The following is a 22,496-nucleotide window of genomic DNA, read 5'->3' on the forward strand; positions in this document are numbered from 1 at the left end:
ACAACTTGTGAGCAAATGGTGCACAGCAGGCGTCGTGTCATTGAGTCTCCACGAAGAAAGTGTAATTATTTCAGTAATTATGTGCCAACAACAACAGAACAATAGGAGCCAGCGCGTCTGCAGCTGTATACAGAGAGCCTGAGGGAGGGGGGGGTTAGTTCCTCCGAAGTGTGATTATCTTGCCGGACCACCACTCAGGTGACGTGTGATTGACAAGCCTGACAACAGTGCTCTGTGATCCTGCTGTTTATCTTCTGATTGTCTGACCGGCTCTCACCTCCTCGTGAAGTCGTAGACAGCCGGGTGAAGAAAACATCTGCCCGGGACTCGCGTTAACTCAGATTTGACAGACCTCAGTTGAAAGTGAACCCCCTCCTCAAAATGTAATATATGAAGTTCCTCCCTGCCTATCTGACCCTTCTGAACCAGTGCTAGTTAATGGAACATCTCCCTGTGAAGGCATCTCGGTGCATGCTTTGTTATTAGCCGCACAAATGAATCTTGAAAGAAGTGCATTTTAGAGTGCCAAACACACAGAAAGAGAAAGCCTTAATTAGGCGGCATCACAGACACGCCATGATTGTCAGGGCTTTTTAAAAACTTGAGTGCATGTGGGCGGAGGTTATGAAACAGAGGGAGAGTTAAGTTTTACCTGCACAGGGAACTCTGTGTGTGTGTGTGTGTGTGTGTGTGTGTGTGTGTGTGTGTGTGTGTGTGTGTGTGTGTGTGTGTGTGTGTGTGTGTGTGTGTGTGTGCGTGTGTGTGTGTGTGTGTGTGTGTGCTCTGCAACAACTTGTGTTTTTTTTCTTCCTCACACCATTTAATTCCAGTTAGTGAACCTTCCTCCTACTCTTAATTTTTCAGAAACCCTTATGGACAGTCGGTGGGCTACCACAGAGTTGGCGTGGACCACATTCCCAGAGAGTGGGGTGAGTTAGTTTGTGCATGTGTTTAGTTTGTTTTTCTGTTTTTTTTTTCTCTCTCTCTCTCTTTAACAGCATTTGTTCCATTTGCTTGTTAATAGAGCCCAGTCTGCCTTGAACAACCCACCTCCTACTGTTTTATATCTTTGTTTTTGCAGTGGATGTTTGCTTTCTTGGATACTATAAAGCAAATGAGAGCCACAAAGTGTGACATTGTGTGGATGGAATCAAAGATTTCTGTAGTTCGACCACGTAAGACAAGCTTGACAAAGTGCGTGGAATCGGTGCAAATTGGGCTTTAAACATACAAATGAGCAAACCCGCAGAAACATGAAGCAAAAATCCCCACGGAGTGCGAGGACTATTAGGCAGGCTTTACCTTGCTTCTCTCCCCAGGATAGAGAGCTGGATAATTGAAAGCATGTGTCTGTGTCTTTTATAATATGGACCCAGGAGCACATTACAGGCAGAAATTAAAGTTTTCAGTTCATACCCCCTATAGGAACTGTGAGAAAATAAAACAACATGAATTTGACCCCAGGGCTAACAGCCTGACAGACCTCCCCCACACCCGGCCAGTGTAATTTGTCTTCGCTACGTGAGCGCAAAGTCAGTCAATGGAAATGGTGGGTTTCCATGGAAACGATCTTCGGCAGCCCGGGCTCCTTCCTTTTTCCTCTACGAGGGTCGGCTTCTGAATGTCCTAGCATCCATGAAGTCATATGTCACGATTGGCGAGCCCCCCCCCCCCCCCTTTCCTCCTCCACCTCCTCTGTCTCTCTTCGCAAGCCTGACAAGCCCATACGTTCAGGGGCCGGCAATTATCATATTTGTCAGGTAGTGCATCAACGTGTTGCTGGTGATTTACGACACCTAATGCTGACTCTTGGGCTCATCGTTTGGGAATAAATTGCGCAGGAGCTCCGAGACGTGAGATGAGTTATGCATTATTTTCCTCCGGTTGAAATAATCAATTTCTGGGATGCTCATTTGTTATGGAAACGAAGCATTCGGTCCAACGGGGGAATTAGGGGGAAAAAAAACAACAAAAAAACGATTGACTTCTCACAAGGTTATTTCCTAATGGACTTAATTTATTGACCGCTGAAGCTACTCATCATAGCTTCTAATGTTAGTTACCATTTACAAACACCATTGTTAACAACATCTAAAGCTGCACGTTTTTTTTAAATACACACAAAAACAGTCATGCCCGTGCCATGTTAGCTCTTCAATCTCTATTTCCAGAGTCCGACAGGTTTGTAAACCACGGCAGATGCAAATATCTGCATTCATGCTGTATGTGTAGGCACGAGAGGATATATAGTGTCGTCTACTTGAAGTGCTCAGGAGTGCCTCCGTGGTGCAATCACACTGCACTTAGATGGCCATCTTAGATGGCCATTTTAATAAATAACTCACTCTTTGCATTATAGATATAGGGGGAATGTTTCCATTTAAAATGTACCATTTGTTGTTCTCTTCCACAGATCACAAATTTATATGTTATTGAAACCAGATTGGCTCCTGAGGCGCTTTCGATCGCACGGCAACAGATATAGACGCAGATATAGCTTCCATCTGGGTGTGTCTGCAGTTTGTTTAACAGCTACTGAAGATAGATTTTTGATATAGGCCCCGTGATAAATAATAACCGGCCCGTTTTTGTGACGGCCTCGGCTGCAAAACAGCTCCCCGTTTCCCTCAAACCTCCGGCACGCGATCGGCATCAGAACTAGCCAAACAGGCATAATGCGTGAAATGTGTTTTAATGGGAAAACGTCTTCTATTAATAGTCCATAATGATTGGGATTTTTCTGAATGATTCATGCAATTAGAAGCTGCAAATTATTCCTCACAGGCCACATGTACACAACACACTGTGGGGAGTGTGTGTGTGTGTGAGCGTGTGTGCGTTGTGTTTTTATAATCTGTTCGTAGCAGACGTTGCGTCAGTGTTTTTGAACGTCCTCTGTGCTCGAACAGTTTGAATTAGGATGCATTGCATTTAACATTGGTTAATATTAATTAACAGCATATCAAATTAATGAGTATCTGCTGCGGCTCAGTTGTTGCCGAATGAGGAATAGAACTGTTTTTACATCAGGGGGAAACATTAGATAATCAATGAGAATTTGTCTCATTCTATTCTTAATGTTATTCCGCTCCCCTCTGCATCGTCTTCATTAGTCGTCCACAGCGCTCACACTCACTCATTAGTGTTGTCACCGCTCCCCCTCATCACGGTGTGTCCCTGTTGTTCTCCACAGTGGGAGGAGGTCAGCGGCTACGACGACTCCATGAGCCCGATCCGAACGTACCAGGTGTGCAACGTCCGACAGCCCAACCAGAACAACTGGCTGAGGACGGACTTCATCCCCCGCAAGGGCGTGCTGCGCGTCTACGTGGAGCTCAAGTTCTCGGTGCGCGACTGCGCCAGCATCCCCAACATCCCCGGCTCCTGCAAAGAGACCTTCAATCTGTTTTACTACGAGTCCGACGGGGACACGGCGACGGACACCAACCCTCTGTGGCGAGAGAACCCCTACGTGAAGGTGGATACTATCGCCCCGGATGAGAGTTTCTCTCTGCTGGAGGCGGGCAGGATCAACACCAAAGTGCGCAGCTTCGGCCCGCTCTCCAAGGCCGGCTTCTACCTGGCCTTCCAGGACCTGGGAGCCTGCATGTCGCTCATCTCAGTCAGGGTTTTCTTCAAGAAGTGCTCCACCACCATCGCCAACTTTGCCGTCTTCCCTGAGACTGCCACGGGGGCGGAGGCCACTTCCTTAGTCATCGCTCCGGGGGCCTGCGTGACCAACGCCATGGAGGTGTCCGTCCCTCTGAAACTGTACTGCAACGGGGACGGCGAGTGGATGGTTCCCGTGGGCTCGTGCACCTGCGTCGCCGGCTTTGAACCGTCCGCAGACAGCACTCAGTGCCAGTGTACGTGTATTTAACAGACATTTAGTTTTTATTTAACCAAAGCTCCTTTATATGCTCCGTGCAAGTCACCTCCGTCTGTGCCCTCTTCTCTGCATTTATTGTGTGGCTCCTGAAAGGGGGTGAAGGAGGGTGGAGGAGAGTATGAATTAATGAGGTGTTGCAGAGAGGAGCCGCATACAAATATTGTGCGAGCAGGACAGGAGGGAGAGAAAGATAGCGGAAAAGCACAAAACACAGAGCCAATAGATTGGCGCAAGGAAAATGCAGATAATAGAAGGGGAAAAACGAAGTCCAGAGAAGAGAGATATTAGAGAGGAGAGATAGCGCGAGTTAAAAGGCGTGAACTGGCAAAGATTGGACCGAAACGGCAGCTACAAGGAGAAGAATAGGAAAAAGGGAGGGAGGCTTGCAGGAAGTCAAAGACGGAGAAGCAAAGCCTCCTCTCACCTGGGTGTGAGAAATAGTGTCCAACATGCGCTGGAGAGCTCATTCGTTGCCATTTGGCTGCTCAAGGTTAAAAGCTTGCCGCCAATGGCTGATAAAAAGCTCTGATGGGCTTCAGCCAGCGGTTGCGATGAGGAAGTGTAATTTCCTCCGCGGCCTCCCGTTAGTTAATCTACAGGCGGCCACGCTCATTAACACCATTCAGACCAACGTGAGCCAACACTGCCACGCAAACATTAATCACTCAGACATTTAATTTCTTACCTCCGTCTTGCCGTTCGCTCGCAGTCAAGCGCCGCATGAGGTGGAGAGAAGGCGAGGAAGAAGAGGAGACAAGAGGAAGGGACAATAGAGGAAGGTGGAGAGGGAGAGGGAAACGTTAGTGTTTCAAAAACAGGAAGATTATTGTGCCCTCCGAAGAGGTTAATGGATTGACGCAGGACAGTGGGGGTGATTCAGCACGCTCTCCAACGGAAGCAAGGAAAACAAACAAATAAAAGGAAACGATAATGCAGTGTGTAACAGAAGAGAAATGAATCAGATCAGAGCCTAAAGGTCTCTACAAACTGTGAAAGAAAAGGAAAAAAAAGTACATTTTCATCTTCTTGGGCTTTTTATTGCGCAACGCTACTGCGAGGCTATTAGCTGTGCTGATTTTCCTAAAAGTGCCATTGTTGGGAATTACGGGAGGAACTCGAGTTCAAACTGAAACACCACTTAGCCTAACTAGTTAATGACACTCTCTCGCCGGCTGGGATTTTATGAGCCCTCACGCTGACAGAACAGATGTTTGCCAGAGACCCCACTTTTACACCACCGGTTAGGAATGTGGCAAAGAGTAAAACGTGGGACTCTGGAGGCTGATGTATCCAGACCTTTTGCTGCTAATCCCCTTTATCTGAATCCTCCTTTAGTCTGGGCTTATGCTGGTTTATCCGTAAGACTCGCTATCAGTCAACCCTCAGCGTGACACTCTGGAATTCAAATTAATCGCTTGGACACATCGTCTGAGATTACCGTACTTTGTATACTTTTCTAATAACTCTGCTCTGCTAATTTACGTCGAGTCTGATGTCCCTTCATTTGAATTGATTTATTGGCTTATTATGGAGCTCTTCTGCGTGCATGCGGAGGCCTTGTTTGTATTCAGCGGTGTGGTTTGGAGAACTGAGGACCGAGCAGACACTGATTGATGGGTTTAGGGTGTATCCCTTTTCTCCGAAGCATTCTCCATCCCTGTTTGTCTGACAACAGCAATCTCCTGTTGGCAGTCGGTCTTCATCTTTATCCTCCTTTTCCTCCTCTTCAACATGAAACTTTGCTGTCATCCCGACTCTCTTTTTAGGGAGATTAATGTCACCCAGTCGAGGGAATGAAAATGAAAAAGCAGATTTGAATGTATAGATAAGCCCTTATGCTTAAGCGTTCATCATTTCTCACGTACATATCAGCACTTTCTCCATAAATATTGAGCTTTTTGCAGGCTCTTCACAGGTACCGTTTTTGTTCGTTGACAGATGTGACAGCCGCTGGTCTTTCAGATAAGTGACAGCGCAGCGTGTTTTTTGTTTTTTACTCTCATTGTTCTTTTGTATTTTCTCTCCCACTCATCCAGCTTGCATCCCAGGGACCTTCAAATCCAAATACGGAGAGGGATCCTGCGCTCCCTGCCCGTCCAACAGTCGCACCAGTGCGCGAGGAGCTAATATTTGTCCCTGCCAGAATGGTTTCTACCGTGCTGACAGCGACCCCCCTGACTCTGCCTGTACCAGTAAGTCATCCTCCACTGCACAGACAAAAAAACAAAACATAGTTTCTTCTGAAAAGTTAGAAAGGCCTGAGGTTACATACGGTGAATCGTAAGTGCCATGTTGCATCTATTTCCTCTAAAAAAAATTTTTTTTTAAATCTGCATGTCCAGCACAACTTTGGTGTTTGTTTTGACTCATTTGTTGAGTACTTAAAAAAAGAGAAGAAAAAAAAGAGGCTTTTTTTTTTTTTTTCTTCTAGTGATGTTCCGCTAGAAAGTGTTCTCCAGTTTTTGGTTCTGATGGACGATTTTGTCATTTCATAGGTGCAATACAGTGTATAATCTTCCAATATAAACACTAGTAGTTTATCAGCTGGGCAGACGTATGTTGTAAGCGTTTTTGGCCAAGTACTTGCATGACTCCACTCTTTGTCCAGATTCAGATCGTGAAGTAACAAATAGAGTGCTGAAGTCTGAGTTTTATTTTATTTTTTTTCTGTCATCACAGCTAGACCCACGAAAGTGGTACACCTAATGCTAAGTAGCCTCCCTTTTGGGATGTACAGCAGGGTGCGATGATTCAGCAGGCGTTGAACATGGATGTATGAAGAGACCTGGGTACGACGCCGCCACTCAGCCTCGTCCACAATTTGTCCCGGTGGTCACCCGTAGTATTGCACTCCCTGCATTCCCCGGTAGCCCCAAATAGCATTTTCTCTGTGGGTCACAGTTACAAGAGAGACGTTTGTAAAACTCTCGGCTGAACGCCTTCAATGACACACAAAGTCAGGTTTACTTTTTCTTTCATAATTTTTCAATTCGTGAAGGTTTCCTATTCGCAAAAACCTCCAGAAATATGAGCTATATTTTCAGAGTGTCATCGCAACGTCTCACACAACGTGGCACTGCGGGGACATATGAACGAGGCCAGCGGAGGAAGCACTCCGAAATTTCACAAGATGAAAGCAAACCCAGAAGCAAAATTCAGCACATTAACACCCAAGTGAACAGACGCCATCTTGGAGTCCAGAATCTTTTTCTGAATACATTCATTTCTTCACACTTGAAACGTCAGCAAACGCTTTACAACTCGTGAACTCGAGGCTTCCAATGTCACGAATACTGACAACAGGGAGGTGTTCGTGTACTCATCTCAAGGACACAGAAACAAGACCCCGTTTTAAAGGCAGCATCACATCTCGTGGGATCAGTCCTAACGTCCGGGCTGACTCGCTTCCACTCGGAAAGCAGAAGCTGGTTACCTCCGATTGGTAGCTTCCAGCTTCTTGCTATTGGCGTGACGGGACCCATCATACAGGTGTTATGAAACGCTGCAGTCGGTAGGGAATCAAGAAAATTGACAGCTCCTTCTTTTAAATGTCAGTCAAACACCGCCCCCCCCCCCTTTCCAGAGCCATGAAATGCACACACCGCTTCAATGCCTGTCAAATGTTTTAACTTTAAAAAAAATGACGGACACGCAGCTGCTTGTCAATACTTTAAATGCACAGCGGGCGCTCGGCGTTCGCCGGTCTGGTCCGGTGCCAGCCGCAGAGTCGCTGCTCGCTCTACATGGACAGGCCTCCTGAGAGAAGTACCAGCGTGTCCCGCTGATGGAGAGCGACATGTGCGGCCTTGACCGTGTAAAGTCAAAGCCCCGGGGGCATTTCGCCACGTTAAATGACACACGGCCCGCAACTGTCCTCCCCAGATCCTCGTCACAGGAACACTGTGGACTCTGACACTGACCGAGCGCGCACAGACCGGCGGGCAGGGACACAAGCACCACCTTCGACCGAACACGCAAACACACAGGCCTGACAGATCTGTCCCTGCGGTCTGGCGGAACTTGTGCCAGGCAGCCTGCGCTTTGTGTTGGAAGCTGCGTGTTGCACAAGAGCGCCTCGGCCGGTCGACGGCCGGCAGCTTGAGCTCAGCGTGTGTTTCAGAGGGGTGTCCAATTAGAAGAACCTCCACTCTGAACTATGTCTGCCTAATTAGAAAGGACAGGGCGAGTGAAGCCCAGCTCGGGGCGAGCCGGCTGAGGAGCTGAACTCCGCGGACGGGCAGTTTTGGCCGTCAAGAGCCGAGAGCCCCGGGAGCCATTCGCTTCTCTTCCCTCTCTCTTCCCTCTCTCTCTCTCTCTCTCTCTCTCTCTCTCTCTCTCTCTCTCTCTCTCTCTCTCTCTCTCTCTCTCTCTCTCTGCTGTGAGACAGGTTTAGACTGTCTGCCGCTGGACACTCGGAGGGAAAGCGCCTCTCCTCTCTCGCCGTAATGGGATGAAAGGCACGTTTGCTGAACCAATCTTTGTTGCCTCCCTCTGCGGTTATCATACTTCATCCAGGTTTCAAACTCTCTTCCCTCAAAAGGTAGCTGTGCTCCTTGAGACGCGGTGGCCTTGGCAGACACGAGAGCACAGAATTCCCATCAAGAGTAGATTAGCTGCTGTAAATTCCACAAGTACTGACAGTGATGATGCTGAGGAACGGACGGCAGAATTGAAGAGGATTGTGCCTTCCGGACAGGAACAATATGTACTGATGGACAGACAAAATTGATTTATCGTCCTGTTCGTAATTTGCATTAGGAATGTTTTTTTTTTTTTTTTTTTTTATCCTGCTGTCGGTTTTCATTCCCTTTTCTCCATCCTAAGGGTTTGTTTGTGCCATGTCTATCATTTTAATGCATTTATTTATGTCAATTATTTTTTTTTAAAAAGAAAAAGATTAGGATTACATTTTGTACTTATTTTAGGACACAAAATCTGACCTTTTGTTGCCTTTTTACTGGGATATTTAACGATTTCTTTCACCACTCCGGAGGAGAACGTTAGCACCGCACAGGGAGCATGACTAAAGCCTCACTTTTGTGATTTATACTTCGCCTGCTCGTCTTCTTAAACACCCACATGTGCGTGCCTTGTGTTTGTGCAGCCATCCCCTCGGCACCTCGCAACGTTATATCCAGCGTGAACGAGACCTCGCTGTCCTTGGAGTGGGAGGAGCCCCGGGACACGGGCGGGCGGAGCGACCTCGTCTACAACGTGGTGTGCAAGAAGTGCCTGCGGGACCGGAGCCCGTGCACGCGCTGCGACGACAACGTGGACATCGCGCCGCGCCGGCTGGGGCTGAGGCAGAGGAAGGTGGTGGTGAGGAACCTGCAGGCTCACACCCGCTACAGCTTCGAGGTGCAGGCCGTGAACGGGGTGTCGGGGAAGAACCCCACCTCACCCAGCTACTCCACGGTCAACATCACCACCAACCAGGCCGGTGAGTAGCACATCTGTCATTGACATCGGATACGTCCACGAGTTCATTCATAGAGCAGCACCGATCAATACCACTTAACATCACCATGAAAAAAAAAAAAAAAAAAAAAAGGCTGTTTAGTGAATCCTACGTTCAGTCAGAGTCAATGAGTGTCTTAATGAGATTTTGGCATCCGGAGCAGTACTAACACCAAGAGTAAACACTGTTGCACGAGCTCATTGAGACCGACAGATGGACAAACTAAGCCCGAGCGCTGCTTTTCTCGGAGTTACACGAAAGGCAGATAAAGCGTAAACAATACTTCATACCTCCGCTGTCAGCATTCAGCACGCCGTCAACCGGGCGTCTTGCGTTACAGCACCGACAATGTCACCTTTCAGCATCTCCTGTATTAATATTAATATTTGCCGCGTCATCATCAACCAGACCGCTCAGCGTCTCTCGCAGACTGTAATTACTCTCCCAGTTAACGTGCACTTCATCCACCTTACTGCAGTTTATGGACCCACTACAATGGCTGTCAATTGAGTCACTTTCAGGCCTCACAAATCAATAAATTGCAGAACAGTTAAGGTGAATCACTCTCGGCTTTTCTTAAACCGCTCAGGTTGGATAATTTTGAACAATAATTATCTTACAGAACGGTTCATGACTTCAAAAGAAAAAATCTTGGCAACTTTAAAGTGAGGATTCCCCGCCCCCCACCACCACCACCACCACCATCCACCCCCAGACTTGCAAATGAAGTAACTTTCCACTGCCGGTGTAATAATAGACTGTCCTCTCTGATGTCCACCCACAGCACCTTCAGCCGTGCCCACTGTCCATCTGATGCGCTCTACCTCGGACACTCTCAGCCTGTCGTGGCTGCCTCCAGAAAAACCCAATGGGGTCATCCTGGACTACGAGATTAAATACCATGAGAGGGTAAGCTGTGATTTTGTCTCCATTTCCCAATGTAGGTCACAGTACCAGCCGTATGGACTCTTCTCCAGCCTCGTACAGAGACAAGCTTTATTATGGATGCTGATTTAATATTTAAATGTGACGTGTGTGTGTGTGTGTGTGTGTGTGTGTGGGCTGGCCAGACTCAGCAACTTCTTATGCCCATACTGCGTCATCGGTATTGATCAAATTCCCTTGGACAGTCCTGCAGATATAATATGGCCATTTTATAACCTCTAATGATTAAACCTTTAGCCCTTTAAACCCCCCTAGCACTACATTAATAGAATGAAAGGGTCTGCGTCTGGCTCTGGTAAGATCAGCTTTAGTTACAGGTTCATGATATTCTCGGACACAAAAACACTGCCGACCATTTCTAAGCCTGCTGGGGAGAATTTCACGAATATTTCACAGCAACATCATCTCTCCATCGTTCAAACCTCCATCTCGGTGATCGTGACGCAAATGGAGGAATCAGTCCATTCATGTACACAAAGTGATTTGCATGTATTCAATTATTGCTGAATGACTTCACATTGGTGTGTGACACAAGTCGAGTCAGATTCAGCTGCACGTCGGATGACCCTGCATTTTAAAATGAAGGACGCTCAGAAGTTCATAACACGTATGAATAAATCTTTATTACAACACCCCACAAACTGATCGTAGAGTAGCTTGTTCGTACCAGTCGCTTATTGAACTGAACTTATTTGAAGAACAAACGAATGACGAATGAATGAATATACTTCTGTATAAACTCAGCTACTGTGTGTCCACTTTGAACTGCAGGAAGATGTATTCAAATTAATATGTGATTTATATTTACTGCTGCATTTCATGTTTTCCATGCTGTGCAGATGTTCTCTTAAGAATACTGCCTTTAACTTTTTACTGTCACGTTACTTTGTAAGTGACAAGTTTAATAAGGGAAAATGCCAAAAGCTATTATTACAACAGCGCAAATACAGAAGAGCCATAAACTCAGTGTCCCGTTGCAATATCTACACTGTAAAAAGAAACCTATAGAATATACTCAATAAAAGTGAGGTAACAATTTGCACTCAGTTTGTTTGGGTAGATTTCACCCCTTGTTTTGAGTAAAAAATACCTACATTTAACAGCTATGACACACTAAAGGAAATTAGGTAAAGTCTACTTAATATTTGTCAATAATACATTACACAACTGATTACTTTAAAAAAAAAGGGAGTAATATAAACTCAATATATTATCAATAATAAATCAGTACGACTAATTAAACGAGCTATTCAGAAAAGGTAAGCTTTACTTATAAAAAAACAAATGTCAGACACGGGAGTTGATCTTGTCAATTACTTTTTATTTAGCAAAGGTTACAAAAGGACTCTCTTAATTCAGCAGAAACCGAGGGTCTCGAACACTTCAAATTAGTTTGTGTGTGCACAAGAACTAAGACTAAAATATATAAACAAACCCGGGATCGAAAGCTTCTTGGAGTACTCATGGTTGAGGGCGTAGGTCGGTCTTATCAGCAGCATGCATGTGTTGGTTTGGTTTCAAAACCCGTTCAGCACTTGGCTACCCTCCATCACAATCGACACGTCTGCTGGGTCCTCCTTGGTCGTAGACTGATGAGTCACAGTTTGGTCGGAGGCCCTCACCTACGTCATCCATATTATAAAAGAGAGGAAAAAAAGAACCATATGCATTTTTATATTGAAGCACATTAACAACATGCTAGTACAATACAATTCTGTTTTCTTTGTCAAACAATTGAATTCAACATTAGCAGGTTTTTTTTTTTTATAAATCAGCATTTCAATACAAGTAGGTGATGAGTAAAAAGCAAAACCTGAATGCTTGGCCCCAACATCATTTGCAATCAGATATCATCCATAATATTCCTCAATTTAGGGTGCTCAGTCTGTGTTCAGTTCAGTGCATGATGTTCCTGTGTCTTTTGTGAAAACTGGGATACGTGAAGGCGTCTCACATGCTCGTCAGCGGTCTTCATATCGGTCCAGCTGTGGAGGAAAGAGAAAGTCAGAAACAAGACATTTCAAAAGTGCTTAAGCATTTACATTCAGGCCAGACATGAAATTGTTGTCATTTGTAATTTAGTAATTATTTTTCTTTACAAAGATAACAATTTTCAGTTTTGTTTTACACTGTCAGAAAGATATTACTTTAATTAAATGTTTATTATTGAGGTCGTAGGTTTGCAGTGGTATTGAACTAGACTGCATAATATTTCGCTTTTTAACATTTTAGCCCGTCATTTACATTCATGAGACGAGCAGAATATTATAAACACCTTTCAGTATAATGCACTCCACTTCAACAGTAAAGCAAAGCAGCTCTTGCCTAGTGCACAGCATATATTGTTATTAATACAGACAACTCTAAGTATAATTACATTATCATAGTATACTATACACTACAGTACTGCAATGTTTATTCAGGGACAAACTAAAACCTGTGCTGGATATTTGCTGCCACTTGACAATCTTACTGTTAATTTCTTCTCTGCTCTGATCAACACGTCGCTGCTCTCTCTATCTCTATCTCTCTCGCTCGCTCCGCACTCATTTCTTAAAGCAGGTTGCGGTCAACAAGATAGCTGGGTAGCAGGCTTCAATTTCTAAATTTTCACATTAGTTCAGGAGTTGAGACGTGTTTGCTGACATTGATGGGAACGGCAGAGGCCTCGGAAGTTCACGTTTCGTTGGATGCGAAGCGAATACGTTCTAATTTGACTTGTGTACAGTTTGTCTTCATCACTTGGATAATAGCCGACGTCTGAAGAAAATGCTGACGGCCTCCTCTTTTAAAACTGTGCCTTTGCATTTCCTGCATTACGATATCCACTTTGAGTTCCATTTGAACGCAGCGCGTGTCTACATGCCTAAATGCATTAAGTCCCTGATTGGCTGATTCGATATTTGCTCTAACGAGGAGTTAAACAGGTGTACCTCGTGAAGTGATTGATGAGTAATGAAAAAAGGTTTGTTTTATTTCTTATGAATACAGCTTCAGCTGTATTTTTGGGAGGACCTTATAGTCTGAATTTAAGCTTCTATTAAACACCAACCTGTGTGGCCACAAGTGACAGTTACAGGATGATGATAAATTAACATGAAGTGTAACAGTGGTGCAAAAATACCTTTTGTTTTTTTGTTTTTTTGTTTTTTATCTTATCAGCAATCACAAACCGCTTGTCAACAGATTAAAGGAAGCTGCAGCGACAAAACCTTGAATAATGAATTCCAGATTATCAGCTCTTCTTGTTGCATTGTTGCAATTGCTTTATAATGCTGTTTAACAAACAGAAAATGGATCCCTGCCGTCTGAAAATCATGAAAACACACGTGACTCTGTAGCACTAAGTGGTCCTTTGTTTTCCTCCAGGGCCAGGCGATGTCTCACACCGTCACAGCCCAGCACAGCTCAGCCAAGGTGGAGGGCCTGAGGGCCGCCACACCCTACGTGGTGCAGGTCCGAGCTCGCACGGTCGCCGGATACGGACGCTACAGCAACCCCATGGACTTCAGCACCAGCCTGCACAGTACGGACAAATGCTCTCCTGCTTCACAGTCTGTTCTTGATGATCTGCTGCCACAGTTTTCTTAATGAGGGTTCAGGCTTAATAGTTTTTATGGGCGCCTTAATTGGTAGCCATTACACATGCAGTACGAGCCCCCCCTTTAATCTCTGCTGTTATTTATTCATTCGTCTGCGTGCGTTATGTGGTCCAGGTGACCCTCAGAAGTCGGTGCAGGACCAGCTGCCTCTCATCATCGGCTCGGCGTCCGCGGGTCTGGTGGTCATTGTTGCCATGGTGGTGATCGCTGTTGTCTGCCTTAAGTAAGTGTTTGATTTTTTTTTTATCACCGACAGCACAACTACATGTTTTGTTTTGTTAGTTAGACTTCGAACAAAGGGGCTCATTAAATTTTAACATGCTTTCAGAAGGTGTGTACTTTCGTTCGCTCTAAAAAAAAAAGAAGGAGCTCTGAGAGAGAAAGAAATCCGAGCCGCTCTGAGTTTCTTCACTGGTCTGCGGTTAGATCTGATAGCGTGGTTAGATATTAGTCTGACTCGCTGTACCTGGGAAGGACCGAGACTAATCATGTGAATGTGACTTTGTTCATGTGCTGCTTGTTTACAGGAAGCAGCGCAGCGGGTCAGAGCTGGAGTACACTGAGAAGCTTCAGCAATACAGTAAGCTTATGTGTTGTAGCTTGGAAAATACCTCCTCTGTGCTCTTTTGGTCATGCCAGTACAGTTAACCAACTGATTCAATCAATTATCCAATCACCTGTCTGAGTCAGAAAAACATTTCCCGGTTCACACACAGAAAGTTCGGCCACACAGATCCGCGAGGAGAAAAATATAAAGTAGATACATTAGCAGCAGGGGAATAATTCAGCGTTAGAAAAGAAGAGGCTTTCCACACAGTTTTGTTAATGCAATATTTTTTACCCACGAGGTCTTCCGCTGGTGAAATGTCAGTTTGCAGAAAGCCTCTCCATTTCCTTTGTTGCTGCTTTTTAGTCCAGTACCAAAACCAAACTTAATAGGGATGGATTGGAATTTCAAATTATTTAACAATTTTCTTTGTTAATGATTGATGGATATTGATTTCCATCATATTGCTCAGCCGTAGATGTATGTAAATCTTCTAACAGATACATCCAATCAAACATAAATTAAAAGATGCTAATTTCTCCATGACTTTTTCCTTTCAGTTTCTCCGGGGGTCAAAGTCTACATCGACCCTTTCACCTACGAGGACCCCAACGACGCCGTCCATGAGTTCGCCAAAGAGATAGACATCTCTTGCGTGAAAATAGAGGAAGTCATCGGTGCAGGTAAACAACGCTGCTGTTTTTGGCCAAGAGGGCAGAAAATAATTCACGTTTATTAATCATTTATGTGAACAGGAATGTGCCATCAAGCCCGGGGGTCTGCTCTGGAAAGAGAGTCCTCTGTGGGAGAAAAGGTTTAGGATTCAGAGTGTGCATGAGAGTTGCGGGTGGGAAGGATTGAAGTGAAAATCTCCTCTGTAGCTCTTTCCCCTTCTGCCTATTTTTTTTTAATTTTTTTTCTCTCCAGCGGCATGTTGTGTCCTAACTTTACCTCAAATGACAGTATACTCCTGCTCGTTCAACCTTCCTCCCTTCCTATCTGTTCTTTCCTCTCCCCTCCGGAAACATTCGTACTCAGACACCAAATTCAAAACCCCCAAGTACCTCACCCGTCCTCCGTCCCCCTGCACCACTCCCAGGTTGCACTTTCGTTCGATACCGGTCACTCCTTCTCTCCCCAACATTTTTGACCCCTGACCTCCCATCCCTTACTCTACTCGTTTCCTATTCTCTCCCACAGTTGACGCCGACCCACAACTCTTTCAAATCAGCTCCTTCACTCCCGAATCCGACCAGTAACTCTCCCTCTCCCCGCACTTTCCCCCGACACCCTCGTCCTCTCCACTCCTCCTCTTCTTTCCTCTGATCACTCAACCCTCCCCCCATCACCCTCACCCCTCCTCCCTCCTCCTGCCACATCCGTCTCTCAATCCAGGTGAGTTCGGCGAGGTGTGTCGCGGGCGTCTCAAGCAGGCCGGTCGCAGGGAGATGGTGGTGGCGATCAAGACCCTGAAAGCCGGCTACACCGAGCGCCAGAGGCGGGACTTCCTCGCCGAGGCCTCAATCATGGGTCAGTTCGACCATCCCAACGTGATCCGGTTGGAGGGCGTCCTGACGCGAAGCTGCCCCGTCCTCATCATCACCGAATTCATGGAGAACGGAGCGCTGGATTCCTTCCTCAGGGTAAGCTTGGTGCGAGGTGTGTGCCGCAACACCTCTGACAGAGAAGATTACTTTCTGTTTGTATCAAAACTGAGAGGAAGACACATGCAGACAGTCATTCACGATACCTCCGGGTTATCGTAATGTTTTACTCTCTGTAAAACACCCCGAGGCGCTCGCTTGCTGAGTGATAGAGATTAAATGCGTAATATAACGCCTGGAGACAGGCATACTGTCTCTGCTTGATGTGACTGACTGATGCTGACAGGCTTTCCAGTGCACAAACTCCTGGTGGAAAACTGTCGCATGCAGACCTTTTGGATAGGTTTGCTTCAGCGTGTTGGAGTCTTTGTACAAGCACAGAATACATTACCGATCGGAGTTTTCTGTTCAGACCACACCACCCACACAAAATACTGAACAAAGGCAGGATGAGAAATGAGGTGTCACAAGGTACATTTCCAGCAGCGTGGAGGCTATTACATGTCATTTACATTCAATAAAATGTGTTTTCCTGCATGGCTGCGCTGTGAAGAAGTCTACTTACTGCAGCTGTGATGAATCAGTGCTCTGCTGCTGGTATTAATAGCGGTGTTAGGCTGCAGAAAGTTTGGTGTTATCAATACGGCTGGCTACCGAACTACCAACCGAATTGCTTCTGTACCATCTAGCATTGAAAAATGTCTTCGTCATTCAGACACACTTCCATACACGCACATACAGCTTGATACTTGCTCCATCCACACTAATACATCTCTGTTTCAAACGCACAACTTTTGCCGTTCATGCAGAAGTAAATCTCATCAACGTCAGTGAGCCACAGCATCTACCATAAAAAGGCTCTACTGGGAAACTTACCCAAGTAAATAAAATGACTGTGTCTAAATTTATGCAAATCTTACTTTATAACAACTTATTTCACTCTTTCCATACACATTTTTTGCCATAAATCTGTGTGAGTTGGGCGTGCTGCAATAACTAGAGGACTCTGCGCAGCCAGCAAGCGTTTGATAGCATGTGAGGGGTTCAGGGAGCATTAGTAATATGTAGCATTCATCAATGGCCTACATGTGAAGCATGTAGGAAACCGCAAATTGTAGAGTGTTGTGAAAGCTTGCATGGGAGTCTTGTAGGGAACATTGGTAAATCATAGCGTCTACCTATAGCCTAGATGTGAGTTGTTTACGCAACATTGTTCAATTGTTGTGTCAACCAGTAGCTTTTATTTCAGGCATTTCTAAATTGCAGTAACAGAAAATCACCTTGTTTACACTCTCCCTCTCTAAAATGCATGAAAACGAAAGCAATTTTCTTTTACTTAAGTTGTTGTTGTTTCTTTTTAAATGGAATTTAAAAAAAACTATTGTTCAGGAACCAGTGTTGAAGTTAAGGTATTGAAACTGGCAATTTCCTCTGTTTTAGTGGGTTTGATGCCCTGTAACTTCCCGCTCCGTTGCATGTTAATCCCGTCTTGTTACCAACCAATCAACTTACTGTTTCCTGTCTAAGTGAAAACCATCTATTGTAAATTATAATGGACATTTTCACTGTTTCCTGGCCGACTGATTTCTTTCAAACTTAAAAACTAAAATGATTAAAGGATAATGAAAACAATTAGTTGTAGCCTAACATCTGATAGTCCAGCCTGAGCTTTATTCCCTCCTTCTCACCCACTCCTCTCAGCCAGCTGTCCTACAAAACAGAAAAAAAAACACAAAAATCTGCCTGGTCTCTGCTCTCATCACCCGCCAGTGTCGCTGACTCAGAGGAACTCGCAGTTCTGCTCTAACGAGGAAACTGAAGAGTTAACTCGCACACACATGCAAAAACTGTCGGAGTGTGTCACCCACATGGAGCCCCTCAGCCCCCTGGAGACATGGACACACACACACACACACACACACACACACACACACACACACACACACACACACACACACACACACACACACACACACACACACACACACACACACACACACACACAGACAGAGAGAGAGAGCATATGCACATTTAGAAGCTTTACAGATATACAAAAATAACATACATACACGCCACCGTGGCTTTTGAGGCCTGCTATGAATCACGGCTGTTTATACCTCCATCCATCCCGGCTTGTTTGGCTGTCAGGCTTCAGCGGAGTGTGCAGACTACAAAGCAGAATGTTTATGGTTTTGTCATGTCACGTCTTGTGTTCTTTTCTCCCTCGTTGTGCAGTCAAAGAAGGAATTGATTATGTCGAAAATCTTTTTTCTTCTTCCAGGCAGATTCTTCTTGTATTAGATTTTCAGGTTGTGAGGAAAAAACAAACTCGCAGTCTATTTTCATCACATTTTGCCGAAATTTTCCATTCATTTTTTTTAATTGTATATTGACAATCCATTGATTTGTGCAGCTCGGGAGTGCTGATTTATTATGACCTCGAGTTTGTAGCAAACTGCGAATGAAACCCTGAAAGCTTTCATCTAAAAAGCTTGTTAAATGTTTTAAAAAAAAAATCTGCAACTCAAAGGCTTTTAAATGGGGAGAGTTACCTTTCAGTAACATGCCACTTTAATTTAGTTGACAGGCCAATTTTGCATTTACTGCAAAAGTATTTAACTGCTCATAAAATGCAAACCAAGCTCTTCGCCCGAAACAGTTTGTGTTAACATTAGTGTACCTGCAACTAATTTCGTCAGTCAGTCAGAGAAAAAAAAATACCTGCGGAGGTCTGGTTTTGATTTCACTGTTGCTGCTCTCTTTTCTGTTTTTGTGCGGCATCGATATCGAGCCTTAATAGCTTTAGTGTGACGGTAAAGACTCTAATTAATCAGCTAAGTGGACAGCATGCGTGAAAAGGTCAGCTGTCAGTGACTGTCAGGAGCAGCCGTGAAGCGTTATGACAGATGTCATGTTTATGCGGCCTCGGTGACTGATTGGCTCCCTCCGGTGCTCCCCTTATCTCCTGCACCCTTCCCCGTCGTCTGTTCCTCAACACATCTTTTCCTCTTTCTAATTTTTCCCTCCTCTTCCTCCCTCCTTGTTCATTAACTGCCTTCTCCTCTGCTCTCATCCTCCCTCTCATCCTCCCTCTCTCCCTCCCGCTCTGTCGCTGGCTGTTTATTTTTTTTTTTTTTTTTTTTTTTTATACAGCTGAACGACGGGCGCTTCACGATGACACAGCTGGTCGGGATGCTGCGTGGCATCGCCGCCGGGATGAAGTACCTGTCAGACATGAACTACGTGCACCGAGACCTCGCCGCCCGTAATATCCTGGTCAACAGCAACTTGGTCTGCAAGGTGTCTGACTTTGGCCTATCGCGCTTCCTGGACGACACTTCCGCCGACCCCACTTATACCAGCTCGCTGGTCAGTGAAGTGTGTGTGTGTGTGTGTGTGTGTGTGTGTGCGTGCATGCGTGCGTGCGCGTGTGTGTGTGTGTGTGTGTGTGTAAGTGCGTGTGTGTGCGTGCGCTCACACTGCTCTGCTCCTCTGCTGTGTTTGTATGCTCTGCATGTTTAATTGAGCTTGTTAATTTGATCCCCTTGACTTGTTTCACATGTACATATGGATGCACGTGTGACTGTTCATTTGTGCCAATATTTACGTTAGTGTGTGAGACCGTCTGTGAGATTTGCATTAGCTCTTTCTGCATGTGTGTTCGCTGTCTGCCTTTGTGTGTTGCTATAGGAGTGTAGTGTCTTTCAGAGTGTTAAAACCATCCCCCTTCTTTGTGTGTGTGTGTGTGTGTGTGTGTGTGTGTGCGTGTGTGTGTGCGCGTGTGTGAGCAGGGAGGGAAGATTCCCATCCGGTGGACGGCGCCAGAGGCCATCGCCTTCAGGAAGTTCACTTCTGCCAGTGACGTGTGGAGTTACGGCATCGTCATGTGGGAGGTGGTGTCCTACGGGGAGAGGCCGTACTGGGACATGAGCAACCAGGATGTGAGTTGGCCCGACAGTCTCGTAAGAAAACACGCATCAATAGGACTAATGCACGCGGATGGAGTTTTACGTCTAAGTTTAGGGCCGGCTGAGAGCTCCCCTGAGCTGCTGTGGCTTTGATTTCCAGCGTGACATGTTGGACCCGGGCCTGCTCTGCCATCTTTATCTCCTCGCTGCAGATGCTGGTGCAGCTGTGGGCCTGTGTTCTAGTTTTTACCACCTTATTTACAGCCCTAGCCTGCCCACCCCTCTACAAATCCATACTACAAATCCTCCCTGCTCACACCCACAAAGGAATACTAGGGAAAGGCTTCTTTTTTTTTTTTTCCTTTACAGGCGTTGTTACCTGTAGGCAATCTGCGCCGCGCAGACATTATAACTACAGCAGTGAACTCGCAAGAGAAAAAAAATCTCTTGGTTCCTCCTCCCTGAACAAAGTACTGAAGCAATGTGTACACCTCCACTTGATTCTCTGAGGAATATCTGCTCTGTATTGTGCTTCAAAAAGAGACCCTGATAGCAATAAAGCAAAAAAGGGAAGGCGAAATGAAAAATGCCTGTAATGTATGTATAACTTTCACAACAAAAACCCACGTGCAGTAATGAAAGCATCAAAGTAGAGGCCCCTCTATTGTTCCCAATAGCCTTTGTGCCACAGTCGCCGCTCAATAAGCAACAGAGTCAACAAATACGAGATATAAACAGGGCTATTCGCAGGCTGGAAGCACGACATAAAAATCAAAGGACAAGCAGCAGGAGGAGAGGAGTGCAGCAGAAAATGCTTTATTGTTCCCAAATGGCAATTTTTTTATTGTTGTGGGGAGTTAAAACCCATACAGAGCTTATGGAGGCAAATGCAGTTGCTAGGCGAAATCAAATCAATGAGTCAACGTGTTCTTGCTTCGTTTATTGTTTCTCCTATCAATCACGGCGGCTTTTGAAGTGACAACTTTGAGAGGAGTTCAGAATATTGGTTTTGTAGTTGTGTGAAGCTAGTGAAAGAAAGATTTGCAATACGTGACGATGTGGGCTGAGGAACTGCTTAAAGCGGGCCATAATACAGAAACTGTTGGGTATTTTTGTACCGCACTTCCACAATGGACATAATATAAATGAGTCAGAGCAAAGTAGTAAGAATTTGAAGAGGCTCCAGAGGAAATTAGCGTAAATCCGTATGCATGGTATTTCACGTTTTTCGACAACTCTGACTGACCTCTTTGGCTCAGAGGAAAACATCTTTACGCTCATTGGATATTGCTGTAATGTTTTCAAAGAAATATTCATAGTCTCCAGAGAATTCATTTGTAATGATGTCGGTGAACGGCTGACTTCTCCTCTAATGTGATCGAGGTTTGATTTTGAGTAAAATATCATAACAGCTACTGGATGGATTGACAGGAAATGAGCTGCAGATATTCAAAGTCCCAAGAGGATGAATTGTATCAACGTTAGTGATTTTCAGGCTTTTAGTTTGTCTGATGCTCTGGTTTTTGACCAAATACCTGTAAAACTCCTGACTAGATTGGATTAGACAAAAAAACCACACGTTTCACATGTTTCCAACATATGATATCATGGGGAAAATATGTGGTAAAGTTTTCTCATGGGAATCTACATGAGCTTCCCACTTTACACCATTAACAGAAAAATGTCCCTCTGAGGGATTAATAAAGTATATATCTATCTATCTATCAAAATGTTTCAAAACCACATTTCCCATCAACAAAATACATGTTTCATGTGCATAATCACACGTGTATGTGGTGACATGGAAGTTTTTGTAAATGTGAAAGTCATGTGTTTTTTCTGTAACACATGAAATAAAAAAGCAGCAAAATTACATTTTGGAATATATAGACATAAAGCATAGACTACCAGTAGATAAAAGTTGTACTGAACAGTAAAGTGCAATGTTTTACATGTGCACAATCACATGTGTTACGTCATCACATGATTGCTTGCACACGTGAAATTCACGTGTTTTTACTGTAAGGGTTGCATTTAACTCAAAGCACCTTGTTAAGAATGATTGTGTGTCTCTCAGGTGATGACGGCAGTGGAGCAGGACTACCGGCTGCCCCCTCCCATGGACTGTCCCATGGTGCTGCACCAGCTGATGCTGGAGTGCTGGATGAAGGAGAGAAACCTGAGGCCCAAATTCTCCCGCATCGTCAGCACCCTGGACAAGCTGCTCCGCAACGCCGCCAGTCTCAAGGTGGTGACCAGCACCTACTCAGGGTGAGTCAAGTTCAGGAGGTGTCGGTACAAACCGGTGCGACGCGTCGTCCTGTCGAGGAGACCTGAAGGAGACCGGCAGGGTTGTTGTTGTTCAGAGGTGAAAAGCTGAGTGTCAAAGAGTTAAGGCGCGGTTGGATAATTGGAAAGCGTTCGCGGTGTGGCGCTCGGTTGTACAAACCCTGCGTCCTTTCTCTCCCGCCGTCAACAGCTCCGGGAAGAGCGAGAGTTTGTCAAATTGTCGGTTTTGGAAAGTTCCAGGGATTGATGGGTTG

At 45.2% G+C, this 22,496-nt stretch overlaps 1 protein-coding gene across 2 annotated transcripts in view; it reads left to right on the forward strand.

Moving 5' to 3' along the window:
* The window catches only part of ephb3a (eph receptor B3a), a 32,335-nt gene that overhangs the window by 5,703 nt on the left and 4,136 nt on the right, over positions 1–22,496 (forward strand). For both annotated transcript variants that reach the window (XM_069712598.1, XM_069712600.1), the window contains exons 2-14: positions 865–929; positions 3,194–3,866; positions 5,926–6,081; positions 8,994–9,329; positions 10,132–10,256; positions 13,662–13,818; positions 14,009–14,117; positions 14,422–14,474; positions 15,002–15,124; positions 15,837–16,084; positions 19,199–19,414; positions 19,837–19,986; positions 22,031–22,224. In XM_069712598.1, coding sequence (XP_069568699.1) covers positions 865–929; positions 3,194–3,866; positions 5,926–6,081; positions 8,994–9,329; positions 10,132–10,256; positions 13,662–13,818; positions 14,009–14,117; positions 14,422–14,474; positions 15,002–15,124; positions 15,837–16,084; positions 19,199–19,414; positions 19,837–19,986; positions 22,031–22,224 — 2,605 coding nt within the window. The remainder of the gene's footprint in view (positions 1–864; positions 930–3,193; positions 3,867–5,925; positions 6,082–8,993; positions 9,330–10,131; positions 10,257–13,661; positions 13,819–14,008; positions 14,118–14,421; positions 14,475–15,001; positions 15,125–15,836; positions 16,085–19,198; positions 19,415–19,836; positions 19,987–22,030; positions 22,225–22,496) is intronic.

This window comes from Brachyistius frenatus, unplaced genomic scaffold, assembly GCF_029030835.1.
Source record: "Brachyistius frenatus isolate BFR_SWC_R1_liver_20210118 unplaced genomic scaffold, ASM2903083v1 Contig_110, whole genome shotgun sequence".
In the NCBI taxonomy this organism is placed as follows: Eukaryota; Metazoa; Chordata; class Actinopteri; family Embiotocidae; genus Brachyistius; species Brachyistius frenatus.